Source organism: Anser anser (genome assembly GCF_964211835.1).
Source record: "Anser anser genome assembly, chromosome: 1".
NCBI lineage: Eukaryota > Metazoa > Chordata > Aves > Anseriformes > Anatidae > Anser > Anser anser.
In genome coordinates, this window is record NC_139720.1 from 25160055 (window position 1) to 25174513 (window position 14459).

The 14459-nt window shown below is 38.1% G+C and overlaps 1 protein-coding gene across 4 annotated transcripts in view; it reads right to left on the bottom strand.

The window, feature by feature from the left end:
- The window catches only part of CPED1 (cadherin like and PC-esterase domain containing 1), a 151832-nt gene that overhangs the window by 81416 nt on the left and 55957 nt on the right, over nt 1–14459 (bottom strand). For all 4 annotated transcript variants that reach the window (XM_083830879.1, XM_083830878.1, XM_083830877.1 and 1 more), the window contains 5 exons: nt 7545–7687; nt 6230–6302; nt 3698–3865; nt 2569–2673; nt 1131–1300 (listed from right to left, as the gene is read on the bottom strand). In XM_083830879.1, the coding sequence (XP_083687005.1) occupies nt 1131–1300; nt 2569–2673; nt 3698–3865; nt 6230–6302; nt 7545–7687 (659 nt within the window). The remainder of the gene's footprint in view (nt 1–1130; nt 1301–2568; nt 2674–3697; nt 3866–6229; nt 6303–7544; nt 7688–14459) is intronic.

The following is a 14459-nucleotide window of genomic DNA, read 5'->3' on the forward strand; positions in this document are numbered from 1 at the left end:
TGAATGCAAGCAGCTGCATCTTTGAGTTACTTTTCATGGAGTGGCCATAAGTAACAACAATAATGTTTAGCACATTCATGGAACTGTGTATTTTCAAAACACTAATAAACAGTTAACTAGCACAGTGTCAAAGTATAATCTTCATTTTACAGCTGAGCAAGGTTACAGATGACTACAGACACCCTGAAAGCCACATCCAATTCATTGAGAAACAAAATTAAAACTTAAGAAGTCTTACAGATGCCTTATATAGTGACTACAGCATTCTCCAAGCAAAATGTACACAGTAATGTCAGTTGCCCATTTAACTTGGGACTCAGTGGAATGGAGCACAGATATTTTTTAATACATATCTGTTTGCATAAACAATATAATATATGCCTCTATTCAGTAAAGAACTATGGCATACATATCTATGAAATGTCATTAGTCAGGAAATAATGAGCACAGAAAACACAAATTTTATATTAAATACGTTATATACCACAACTTTTCACTTTTTTCTTCCTTCCTTCCTTCTTAAAGTTACAATCTCTTGTCAGAAGCTCAATAGATTTAGTCTTGTCATTACAGTATTTTTCAAGCTTTTCAAACAGAGTTAAAATGGTTCTCAGAGTATACTACTCTTGACCTGTCATCTTATTGGACATAGAAAATTTAGGACTACTGAAAATCATTGAACCCTTTTGGAAAATCCACCTGAAGTTCTGTCTTTTCTTTACAGTTTTGTTTCTAATTGGTGAATAAATTAAATGAGAGTAGTAAACACTACTAATTTTGACTCTAAGTTTTTTTCAGGAACAGCCTACCTAATTCACCTCACATTTCTAAAAAAAATAAAAAACAAATAAAAAATTACTCTAGCTCCAATTACTTTTTTAGCACAGGAACCTCTGTATTAGAAAGAGAAGCAAGATGGAAAAAAATATGTGCTATGTCGACACCTAGCTGCAACACTAACGGCAGAATGGCTGACAGTGCTCTACGGTGGGATGATAGATCTTCCTCTCAAATGCTGTAAATCCACCTACATCTGCTGAAGGATTATGTTTCATGGTACTCACTGGAGCTACTCCAGTTTATATCAGTTGCGAAACTACCCTCAACATATTGTATAATAGCTATCTTACCATTCTGAAAGATTTGTATGTGCCTCTTTAGTCATGAACTGGAATTGTTCAAGTAAACTGGAAAGCAACCAATGTACAGTCAGGACTGAACCAAGCCGTCTCATTGGGTCTACCATGTGATACAGGTCACGCAGTAAAGTTTGAATCTTGGGTGCAGCAGAAGGGAAAAGCTGAGAAGAGAGATACTGATTAGGGACTACGTTATATTTTTAAATTGCATAGAAGTGAGAAAAGGTTAGAAGACAGTGTATATTATAGCATACAGATATATTAATATAAATGCTCTTTCACGCAAATGTAAAAAAAGACAGTCTTGCCCATCCCTGCAAATCAGGCTTGCTAGTACTGACATGGAAGTCTACCTCCCTAGCTTTTCAAGGCCTCTGGTTTGACTTCCAGATCTATACAACTAATTACCTTTTCAAAAAGCCCCGTCAATTTTTAGCCCTGAAACCCATTCAGAGGTCTAGAAAAAAATTCTGAACTCATGCGGACTTTCTGAACAATGGATCTAGTATCTGATCTTCCATTTCCCCAGTCCTCCTCCTCAATTCAAGACTCATTACTTAATTGTCATCCCTATTCATGGACACTGTCTGTTGTTCCTCAATCTCTATTCTTCTCCAAAAATGAACTCACTTGAAGTGCTCACTCCCAGTACCAAGAGAGGACCTACAGGGAAGCTGGGGAGGGACTCTGTCAGCAAGTGTAGTGGTAGGACAAGAGAAAATGGTTTTAAACTTAAAAATGAGATGTTTAGATTAGATATCATGAATAAATTCTTTTCTCTGAGGCACTGGAAGAGGTTGCCCAGAGAAGTTGTGGATGTCCCTTCCCTGAAAGTGTTCAAGACCAGATTGGATGGGGCTTTGAGCAACCTGATCTAGTGGGAAGTGTCCCTGCCCATGGCAGGGGGGTTGGAACTAGATGATCTTTAAGGTCTCTCCCAACCCTAACCGTTCTGTGATTCTATGATTCCATGATTGACTCTATGACATATGAAGAAGGCATATCACATATTCCATCTGCTTTTTTGCCACTTTTTCATCTCTATCGTTTCTTTGGTCATGATCTTAATGTTGAACAGTCTCCAGTTCTTCCACTGGCAACTGCTTTGCTTCACTGTCATTCTGTTTTTTTACCAGCTCATGAGTGATTTACATATTTTTTCTCCTTTTCCTTTCTTCTATTTTCTGTTTTACTTTTCTGATTTAGCTGTCCTTTTCAATTAATCCTTAACTCAAATTCCGTTTTATTTCTTTATCTCTTTTATTTTAAATTCCAAAAATCCCAAATAAAATCAGTATACCTCCACCCCCCAGCTTCCCTTTCCATCCAGTCTGATGCATATGCCTGAGACAGCAGAGAATGGTAATCAAGGAGAAATGTTAGCAGATTTACATAAAATATGAATCCGGTATAACAAAACTGATTTTACCAGCTCAAATTGTCCAATATTCTTCAGCTCTTTTATGAAAGTAATCATGGAATTTATCTGTTCTAAAGACAAACACTGCTCATCTTCTTTGTGGTAGATTCTATTCTACAAAGGAAAGGACAGCATACACTGCTGAAATCACATGGAAAGCAATATCCTTTCATCAGACCCCAGTCCCTTTGGTGATCAAAAGGACAAGTTACAACAACTCTCAATTTACCCAAACCTCATCTGAAGTCATTTAAAAACAGCTCCCTGATAACTCTTCCCATTTATCAGTCTATGATAAAGTCAACTGTGCATCATTTATTTTGTAGAAAAGAACCCATATAAATTACCATGGGAAAAGAATGTGTAGACAGTGAACTACAGACAACAAAGTGGACTGTTCGAAATGTGGTTTGGTCTCCTTTAGAAAACAGAGTTAGGTGATCGTATCATATGTCATCACTTATGTCTGTGACTTCCTAATTTATCCTACCATAAATTTAGAACAGATGACCCTGTTTTAATCATATCTGACTGAGAGGTAGAAGTCTCATGGATAACTTAATCTCTGTAAGTTTTGAAAGCAAGAGGCTCTTCAGAATGCCCCCTTACAAGTGCAAAAATTGAGAGAAATACTGCTAAAGATGTTCCCAGCTCATCATAAACAGCTTTCACAAGTGATGAAGACTTTACACAGACCCTAAAAATGCAAAAAAAAAAAACTATAGTTGGATCTCGCATTCAAAATGAGGCACAAAGTAGTAGGAAACCAAATTTAATTCCAATGCTCATGAATCTACTTGTCTGAATTAATCAATTGTAGGTTTATGTAAACTCACAAAACTGTATATTAAAAGACCATTTAAAAAATGAATGGGGGGAATTATTTTTTAAAAGTTTTAAATATATTTTAAAGACCTGTACTTTTGGAAATTACATAATTTGAGAGTGGAAATTTTTACTAAATTCCCTTTTCAATATAAATGCGGTTTTTCTCATGACTCTCCTGAAATTCAGCAACAGTTTTGATTAAATAAATCCTTCTTGCAAAAAGTTGGCACCAACAATTTCACAAAGGCATACAGTTTAAAATAAATTATTTTCAAATAATTATTATTAAGAAAAAGGTGGAATGAACTACCTTGCTCACGGTTAATCCATACATATTTTCTAAAGCTTCTTTGAAACTGGAAGTTGACAATTTATTAGATAAGAGAAATTTAAAAGTATCTTCAAAAATAATTTCTTTGAAGGTTTGGTCCTGAATATTTGATTCTTCCTCATCTTGAAAGTCAAAGTTTTCATGCACCTGTTAGAGAACAATGTAAGAATTTATATTTTGTATATCAAGTCCTGTCTTCTCAAAACCATATACTGTCAAACTGGAACTGTTTATACAATAAAGTCGTGATAACTCTAATAAAACAGACAGGAATGTAATATAGAAAATGCGGTACCACGTTTTCTGTGAGAACTACACGCCACAATATTTGCTGACCTCTAGCGGATAGAGTACAATATTGCATATTCATGCGAGCCTTTTTTCCATTTATTTTGAAATTTGATTTTTTAAAATGTCAGCTTATAAATTAGCACAGCTCTTGTAAAACTCGGGTATTTAAGAGATACTACTGATAAAGATATATTTTTATTGTACATAAATGCAATGAATAAGCTCATAAAATATATGAATAAATTATTATTTTAGTATAAACACATATAACCAAATTGCATGGGGCTTATGCATACTTCAGTTTCTAGGGGATAGAATCTAAAATAAAATCTCAATTGATACTAAGAAATTATCAATTTTTTTAAGAGTAATTATTTTTTCATAGGAAACTATTAAACAGTACAGACTTACTGTACACACAGATTATGACTGATGGTTGAGGCTACTATACAAGCAGGAAAACATTATACTTTATGTTTATAATTCTTAGCAACTCTTGGTAGAATTTATATGCACCCTGGTGTCCAGTCTTAAAATTGTTATGACACGTCACTTTCCTATACTAGTTAAAGATGTCTTGTTAGACTAATTAAGGATACTGTCTTCAAGTTTTTGTTGTTGTTTTTAATTGTGCCAACTTTCATAGAATCATAGAATCATTTAGGTTGGAAAAGACCATCTGGTCCAACCTAACACTGACAAGTCCACCATTAAACCATGTCATGAAGCTCTATATCTACATGTTTTTTGAATACCTCCATGGACAGGGACTCAGATACTTCCCTGGTCAGCCTGTTCCAATACTTCATAACCCTTTCAGTGAAGAAATTTTTCCTAATATCCAACCTAAACCTCTGCTGGTGCAACTTAAGGTTATTTATTTCCTGTTGCCTTATCATGTGGTGCTTGGGAGAGAAGACAAATTCTCACCTTGCTATAGCCTCCCTTAAGGTAATTGTAGAGCATGATAAGGTCTCCCCTGAGCTTCTTTTTCTCCTGGCTAAACAACTCCAGCTCTCTCAGCTGCTCCTCGTAAGACTTGTTCTCTGGAGCCTACACCAGCTCCGTTGCCCTTCTTTTTGGACATACTCCAGCATCTCAATATCCTTCTTGTAGTGAGGGGCCCAACACTGAATACAGTACTTGAGGTGCAGCCTCACCAGAGCTGGGTACAGGGGGACAATCACTGCCCTAGTCCTGCTGGCCATGTTATTTCTGATACAAGCCAGGATGCTTTGTTTCATATGTCTATTTTTCCTTTGTGTTTAAAAGGTCTTGGCTTTGTGAAGGATGGAGATATTAACTGCATTGCTGTTACTAGAAACTTGAACAGATTTTAACTGAGGATGAATTTAAAAAAATGTCTCCTGTAATTTCCCAGGATATATTTACTACTATCTTTTTTCCCTTTTGTATATTCTGCATACAGACAGATTTTACATGCCCAGATATATGCGTGTATGTACAAGGGTAATGGAAAGCTGCTAGAAATAAGTACAATTTTTGTTTCTGTCTGGGCTGTTCTGAGACAGGAATGGTACAAAACTGGCATGGTGAGTTTATGCTAATAGTCACCTTTCTCAGGTTTTGAGGGCTTTGAGGACTGTCCGGGAAGAAGGCAACACAGCAGAAGAAGGCAGCATAGTAGAAGTCAAGGCAGGACATGAACTGAAGAAATACACTACAGTTTATAGAATCATAGAATATTCCAGGTTGAAAGGGACCCATGAGGATCATTAAGTCTGACTCCCAGCTCCACACAGAACTTTAATTTGTATTAAAAGCCATTTGTGGTATTTTAACTTCCTCTCTTCACGCTTTTTTCTAGCACAGTTAATACCTAACTCTAATTGCATACAACGCTTCCTATACGTTTTATTTAGCTGATATTCTCTGGGGTAATAGTGGAGTAAAGCTAAAACTGAAAGGTTTGCATGCTTATATGATGTGGTGAACTTCAGCACAGGAACTCTGTCCCTTCCCAACTGGTTTCTCCCACAGCTGCTTGCCACTTTTAGGCAAAATTAATATTAATGCATTTGTCCATTTCTCAGAGGTTTGAGGGCAACTATCATAGAGATTTCCCTGCTTTGTTCTGTTTGGTGTAATTTGGGGGGGGGTGAAGCAATACCCTTCTTGTGTTCAGTAAGCTTGCAACCTTTAGGGCATTCTTAGAGACAAAAACACTCAAGAAGAAACATTTCAGTGTCATTTACTCACCTCAAGAACTACTGGGTGTAAGGAGGTGCTGAACCCAATGTCAAAGGTTAGCATTTGAAAACACTGGCTGCATCTGAAATACAATATAACAGGGATTAGATTCAATGAAGTTAGATACAGTTGTGAAATATATGCTACAATGACAGAACGCACACACCTTTGTCCAGAAAAAGCATACAATATTGACTAAACATTTCTAAGAGTCAGCAGCCTTAGCCATTGATGAGTCACATTTTGAGCTGATGAAAGCAGTGATATATTAAAGAGTACCTGTACAGCTGACTTTTAAACCAGTGAGGGAGGTGAACTGGACTGGAGGAGGAAATGCTTTTTGATGAGAATGAAGTCCCACAAAAGCTTTGGAGGCATTTGGAGGGCAATAGATGTCAATCAGGTGAAACTTGCTGGGCTTACTGAACCCAGATGCGCCTGGGGGGATGTTTGAAGACATGGGCCAGGAACCCTAAGCAAATCTTGGGCTATATACATAAGGGATACCTATCCTGTTGGTAAACAAATGTTAAGAGTTTGGACCACTTCAAAAATAGTCCTATCCCTGTTATACCCCTTGCCTCCTTTCAACTGTCTTCACTCAGAATGTAAACTTTATTCCTGACAAATAATGAGATTTATATTACTCCTACTAAAACACCCATGTTCTCAAATATATTTATAAAACATACAAGCATTATAAATAAAAACTTATTTACTATTTATCATTAAAAAGTAATGGATGTGACATAACATATATATAAAAAATATTAATTTTAATTAATAAGCATATTACATAATAAATGTTGATTTATGTGTAAGAACTGTAAGACTAATAGAAATGATTACAATGATTCAATATTCACATAAAAAATAATGTTACTGCCTGAGTACCTTTCATAATGTACATTTCATAAAGTTTTTGCAGTGTTTGTTGTTTGTATTCCCTGCCCCGGCCAGTTCAGAACAGTCTGAGTTACTCTAAATATTTGACATATGACAGAGTGCTCACTAATGGGAGATACAACTTTATGATAACTAGCCCATTTTTGAGTGATTTCTGTTCATTTGTGCTGCCTGAAACACTTCATCAGGACACAGTATCTGGTCCTCGGTATTTATCACAACCTCTTCACAAACTAGAAACTCTGTGGGTATTGAAGAGTTTTACCCCCTAGATATAGTGTGTCCATACTTCATTCTATTAGGATTAATAAAATAGAGGGGATTTTATTATTTTAGGAGTCATGCATCTTCTACAATTTTTACTATCTAAGGAGTTATCTTAACAATAGAATAGCAATGAATGCTGCAAGTTACTTACTGATTGAAAGAGCTTGGTCCTGAGGCAGATAATTCACTGAAGACCTCAGTTACAAGCAGAAGTTTGGTTATAGCTTCCTTCATGTTGTTAAAGGCTTGCTGGGGAGAACTGCTTTTGAAGAACATCTCAAAAAACTTTTGCAGCTGTGAAAAAATTACATATATTTTGGGAACATTTACCAGTGCTTAACTAAACCAGTGCTTAAGATCATAAATTAAAAGGCTGGTAGAAATCAAAATTGCTTTAGAATGTCAATTTCAGTTGTTATTCATTAGCACAGTAAAAAAAAAAAAAAAAAAAAGGCATGAAAAGCACCACAAAGCACACTGAAAGAGGAGAATGTGCTTTTGTTTACAAGTAAGTATATCAGAAATAGACTCTGTAGCAATGGTTTTAAAAAATATTGCTCACAGTCTAAGCCTTCTTTGATAAAACCTTTTACTATCAACTGGTTTGGGGCAACAGAAATCATAACACTGCTTCAGCAGTAGGTAACAGCACAATCACAGTAAAAGCCTTTTATCTTGTTAACATACTGTGCCAAGGGCTACCCCACCTGACCTTCACTTTGAATCCTTACCCCAGGTTAACAAGCTCTAAACACAATATAGAATAAAGGTGTTGGGAAAAAAAGATCAGCCACCACAGCCTATGTTTTGACTGGACTTTTACACACGCAGATGGTTTTTGCCATGAATCCTCCTAGAGACATATACATTGGCCTGCATAACAATGTGCTCTCAGATGCTTTCATCACTCAAGCAAATTCTCAGCACTGCAGGCAGAGACTTGGGGAAAGAAAAATGGAGCAACACAGAGCACCAGTGAAGAGTGGAGCACAGGCAGGTTTTGTTGCATCAACCTGTGCCAGTGCTCAGTCACCTGCAGTGCTTCCTGATGTTCAGAAGACAGAACCTCCTGTGTTTGTGCCCACAGCCTCTTGTCCTGACACTGGGCACCACTAAAAAGAGCCTGGCTCTGTCTTCTTTGTACCTTCCCTTCAGGTATTTATACACATCGATGAGATCCCCCCGAGCCTCCTGTTCTTCAGGCTGAACAGTCCCAGCTCTCTCATCCTATCCTCATATGAGAGATGCTCCAGCCCCTTCATTAAATTTGTGGTCCTTCATTCGTGTCCCTGAGTCCACTCTTTCCAGTAAGTTCATGTCTCTGTTGTACTGGGGAGCCCTGAACTGGACACAGTGCTCCAGATGTGGCCTCACAAGTGCTGGGTAGAGGGGAAGGATCACCTCCCTCAACTTGCTGACAACATTCCTACTAAAACAGCCCAGGATAGCATCAGCCTTTTTATGGCAAGTTAACATGCTGGCTCATGATCATCTTGGTGTGCACCAGTACCCCCAAGTCCTTTTCTGCCAACCTGATTTCCAGCTGGGTGGCCCCCAGCCCGTAATGGTGCCTGGGGTTGTTTGTCCCCAGGTGCAGGGCTTTGCACTTCTCCTTGTTGAACTGCATGATGTTACTGCCAGCCCATTTCCCCAGCACGTGGAGATCCCTCTGGAAGGCAGCTTGACCCCCTGGTGGATCAGCCACTCTTCCCACTTTTCTGTCACCTACAAACATGTTGAGGGTGCACTCTGCCCCATTAACGAAGATGTTGAACAGACTGGACCTAGCAATGTCCCCTGTTGCACACTGCTAGTTATTGGTGACGTATTATGATGAATTCACTGTGCTGACACCAGATCTCCTTTCAACAGACTTCTATGCACTTTAGTCCACGGAATTTTCTAGACAGCATTGGAGCCTGCCTTGTGAGCACGAATACTGTCAAGCACGTCGGTCTGTGTTGGCATGAATGATTGCCTTTTCAGTTTCTTCAGGCAGCATAGTACAGTTAAATGTAAAAAGCACTTTCCACTTGCCTTTTCAAAAACAAATACACAAACAAACAAACAAACAAACAAAACCCCCACTGTATCGTTGCCTGCAGCCAGCCATGGCAAATACTCAGGTAGGCAGCTTACACTGATCCTCCTTTGCTTTGCTGTCTTCAGTGCCATTAACTTGATCCTAACAAGCAGTGCCCTTCTCAAGCTTTACTGAGTAAAACAAATTTGGCCCATGCACAGAACTGGGTGGAAGGTTTGCAATGCCTGGGACTCTTTATTCTGTTTCTGATAAAGCTGTGTGAAATGCCAGTAGGAAATAAATAAACAAATAAATAAACAGAATGACTTATCTTACAAACTTAAACTTCTGACTGCCAGGAAACTACAAAGTAAAGGTTGCATATATAATGTCAGCTCTGCCATTTGGATATTTGCATCATGCTGCAATCTTGAAAAACATCACACTGTATTTTTATACTGTAGAAAGTTATCCACGTGTATTGCAATTCCATAAACCTTTAGGGCAAAAGAGCCCTGGAACTGCAAAGTAGAAAGAGATTATGGAAAAAATCTTCAGACCAGACTACACTTCATTGCAAGCTTCCCAAAGTCTAAGATCACCCAAGCTTTGTTTCTCCCACAGAATAGTACAAAGATTAAGAATATAAAACTGCACATTTTTCATATCAGTTCTGATTTAGAATCATCTCTGAAAGAAATTGTTTTGTCTCAGTTCTGGTTCAAGCCAATAGCAGTTTATTAATCAGTTCATGTGAAATAAAAAATTAAAAATGAAGACACATCTCCCCAGAAAGAGACTACAAGGTGGTTCTTCAGCTGACTTTGACAGCTACCTCCATCATCTCTGACAGATCCTGTACATCATTCACATTCCTGCTACACCAGCTTTCACCTTTTCTCTAATTTTCTATATCTGCAGTGGGTGTTGAGGAGCTAAGCGAGAAGCTGTGTTGCTTTGCTGCACATAAGGAGTTGAAGAACTTTACAGGGAGAGATGGAGATTATTGGAAAGAAGGGCAAAAGGGACAGAAGAAGCTCCATTAGCTCATTTTCTCCTCTCCATAAATCAGTTCCTAAGTACCTCAACACAAGGGATACACTATGCATGTATTTCTAGTCAGAATTGTTGAAAGACAGACTGATTTGCCCTATTTTCACTCACAGCATGCTGTTGGCTAAAATAGCAAACCGATTCCAACACAGCAGGCATTGAAATAAAACTGACTTCTCCAAGGAATTGCATTTTAGTTACAGCCCTCCTCAGGCAGATTAGAAAAAATCAGTGCTCTACAGGTCCTCAATGGGGGATATCAGGTTTTAGGACAATATGTATTCTAAAACAATGACTAAAAATAAATATTTAGTCAGCTTGGTTCAGGACCAACAAAGACAACAGAAAAATACTCCCAGTTCAACTCCAATTCATTAAAAAATCCTATCCAAACTGGCTCAGGTTAGGTTTGACTCTGTCATATTCCATAGGATTCTCAGCACCCAATAGGGAAAATGCAGAGTATGTGGACTGGGGATGATAAAAATATGAATACCTGCAGCAACCTCACATTCTTCTAAGTGTGCCAAACAAAATCTATAAATATCTATGTTCAGCTGCAACACGTTAAAGCCACTGAGCTGAAGGTTACTTCAGATGATCACTACAGATGACACATGTTCTCCCACCTTCAGAGCAAACACACTTCCTGCCCAGCAAGGTTCAATCTCGTTATTAACTGAGGCTGATTAAAAGCAGCACTGAATAGCAAAAAGAGGACAGAATGGAAAAATCTGGTGGCAATCACAGGAATTTAGTCTGGGAGAAAACTGACCTCTGGCTGGCAAATTTTTGAGCAGAGGTATAGGGATTAAATTTTAGTAGGCTGTAAAACTTAATGCACACATGGACATATATATTGTACAACGACACCATTGTATACAGAATTGCAAGACTTCTCAGGAGCTTGAAAATGTTCATCCACACACTGGATGCATACAGTCAGGGGTGTGTTCCACACATTTATGTAATGCTTTTCAGAAAATGTGCAAATGCAGTCAAATTACATAAATCAAGTGCACATTTTCTTTAAAGGCAGAATGAACTAGAAACTTAAATATTCTTAAGATTTACTTTAACTCATTGACCTTTAGCTCACTGATAACCACTCTTCCTTTAGGATAAGCCATTGGAAAAAAGTATTTGGCCAGAATATTAATTTAAAAATACTTTTTCTCTACCCTCTTTGAATTCTTTTTTTTTTTTTTTTTAATCTGCAGTCATTAAAATAAGCCTTAACGATCTCAGTGACATGGGTTCTTTTGACTCCTCACAAATACACTGTACCATCAGTAAAAGGCCTGACAGACTGAAAAAAAATACAATTTAATTGACAAGCTTCATGGACACTAAAGGAGAGTGGAAGAGCGTGCCATCCGCGGGGCTGCATGCTATGGTGACTGTAGTAATTCCTTTGAGAGGATTTTCCTCTGGCATGTTTTCTGCGAATGAATTTCTTAGGAGAGGTTCTGGGGCAGCCTAGGGCAGCTAGCTGAATGGTTAGCTGAGGATTTGCTTGAGGAAGGGTAGAAATTGATTCAGACAGCTGTGTCTTCTACCTCCATCCCTTGTTTTAGGAGGCCTGTTCAGAGCATGCTGAGGAGCAGACACAGCACACTCACTGCGTGTACTGGGTGTCAGACTCCAACACTCCACAGAATATGTAAATGAATTTTACTGTAGTTAAAACAAACTGTAGTGATCCTTCTGGGATTGCCTTCCAGCTCAGTCCTGGCATAGTCTTGCCACATGACAAGATAAACAAGAAAGATTATCCTTAACTAACTTAACTAAACTTAAAACACTTACCTTTGCTGACTGCATTGATTAGCTTTCTGTTAATTGCAATAGGAGTTCAGAGGCACAACTCTCATGCAGACAATTCACTTAGGTGTCAAAATCTATGGAGGAATGCCACCCGACAAAATTACGTGGCTTGTGTCTACGTACGAGGTAAATGTCTCAGTTCCTTTCACACTTCATTGCACAAGACAGACACTTCAAAAGCATGATTTATGCCATCCTAAGGTAGACATCTCGAAATGGTGACATTAATTACAATCTGAAACTGATCTGTTCCTCTAGTGAGTGTACAGGGAATCTAAATGAGACACCGAAGACGGGCAGGAGATATAACCCGGGAGAGCTCACACAGCCCACCCTTGACAAAATCTTCTGGATAAAAATATCTGTGTGACTTGAATATACAAAGCTGTCTGGGAGGGTGTTTGCCTTAAATTGATGATGTTAAAGGCAACCATCAGCAAGATTAAACAGCAACCAGGAAATTACAAAGTGACTTTTGCTAGAAGGAAGGAGTCAGCTTGAAAAATAACATTAAAGAAGCATGAAAATTTGCAGCAGGGGTGGGAAGAGGCTTTGGAGCAGAGACGGCAGCAGGCAAAACCTGGTCAGGCACTAGCAGAGGTCAGCCCACCAGCACCACAGCTTCTGCCTGGACTGTAGGGTTTTACTGGGTTGTCAGCATTGGCATGGCTCCTGCGTGGGCACACAGGGAGTGGGTACATGCAGAGCTGGAGCTCCCACTTGTCCAACCAGAGGTGCACGAAAGTAGAGAACCCGTAGCGCAGGAGAATGGGGCCATCTTTGTAACCCATGCTGTCTGCAAGACGGGGAGAGCATAAGAGTGCGTGAATGGGTGGGTGTGACTAGAACTTTGGGAGGGGGGGTATTTGTAGGAGGATGTTTAGAGTGATGTAGTATTTATTAACATTATTGAAGTTTCTGGTGTCATGGTTTCTCTGTTCTGGTATTGATAATGATTTTGCATGTGTTACTAATACTGGCTGCAAGTTAACTACGTATCACCAGTTAACCACTTCTATCCTGATTTTGTTAAAACAATGTGAACTCGTCAGCTTTTTCTCGCAACAGCATCACACCCTGGGAGCTGTAGCTGATCTCTGAACCTACACAAGAGGTGAGGAGCTAGAAGATGAAAAGCCATTGGAGCTACTGAGTAATTCAGTGCAATTTTGAGGTTTATATTTTGGGATTTGATGCATCACCCTCTACAGAATTTGTATGAATACATTTTGAAATGATATTGGCCCCTAGTTGTAACCTTCAAAACTAGAGGACAGATAAAGTTGTCAGTATAATATTCGAGAGCAATGTTTACTGCTGCTGATATAAAACATGACCTTTGGTTTAAAAATAAAACAAAACAAAATAAAATCAAATAAAAATAAATAAAAGGCACTTTTTGAAATAACAAAGGGTATCCTCTCCAGACTGTTTTGCTATGCATCAGAGCTTTTGCGTCTTTCTGATCAATTGGATCTGCAGGGTTTCAAAAGAATGTAACCACCTCTCTTTGAAAATTGCCAAGAATGTTTTCACTTGAATAAAATCAATCACTCTTCTAACTTTTTCAGTGTAAGCTGTGTACTTTCAGTACACTTTCGTACATTTATTCTTCTTACTGAATCTATATTTGGTGATATTTTTTCGCCAAGACCAAATACTTTTGCATGTAAGTAGTTGTTCATAGATACAGAAATACTCTTACACACAAGAATCTCTTTGACTATATCTATAGATGTATCTAGATATCTAAAGTGTCTGAAAAAATATAGACTGATTCCACATAGAAGGCCTGAAAAAAAACAGATTTTGAAATGAAACTGTTTCCTCTATTGCCTGGTAGCACAGACAAACCTCTTCACTGATCACAGCGTATAGTTTTAACACATATAATGGGAGAAAAACTACTCATAATCAAAAACAATGGCTCTAGAATACATCTCAATAGCGCAATAATTTATCATAAGCTGATAGTGTTAGCTTTAGGTAGGTCTGTTTAGTCCACTAGTGGTTTATTTTTATGTATGTTATTGTTATGAAGGGGGAAACCAGGATGTTATTCAGCTGTTCTATACAGTAAATTTCACATTGATATATAATTTTTTTTCTTTGCCTAAGTTATTATAAAGAAATGGTATCTAAAAGGTGCGGAAAACAACAACA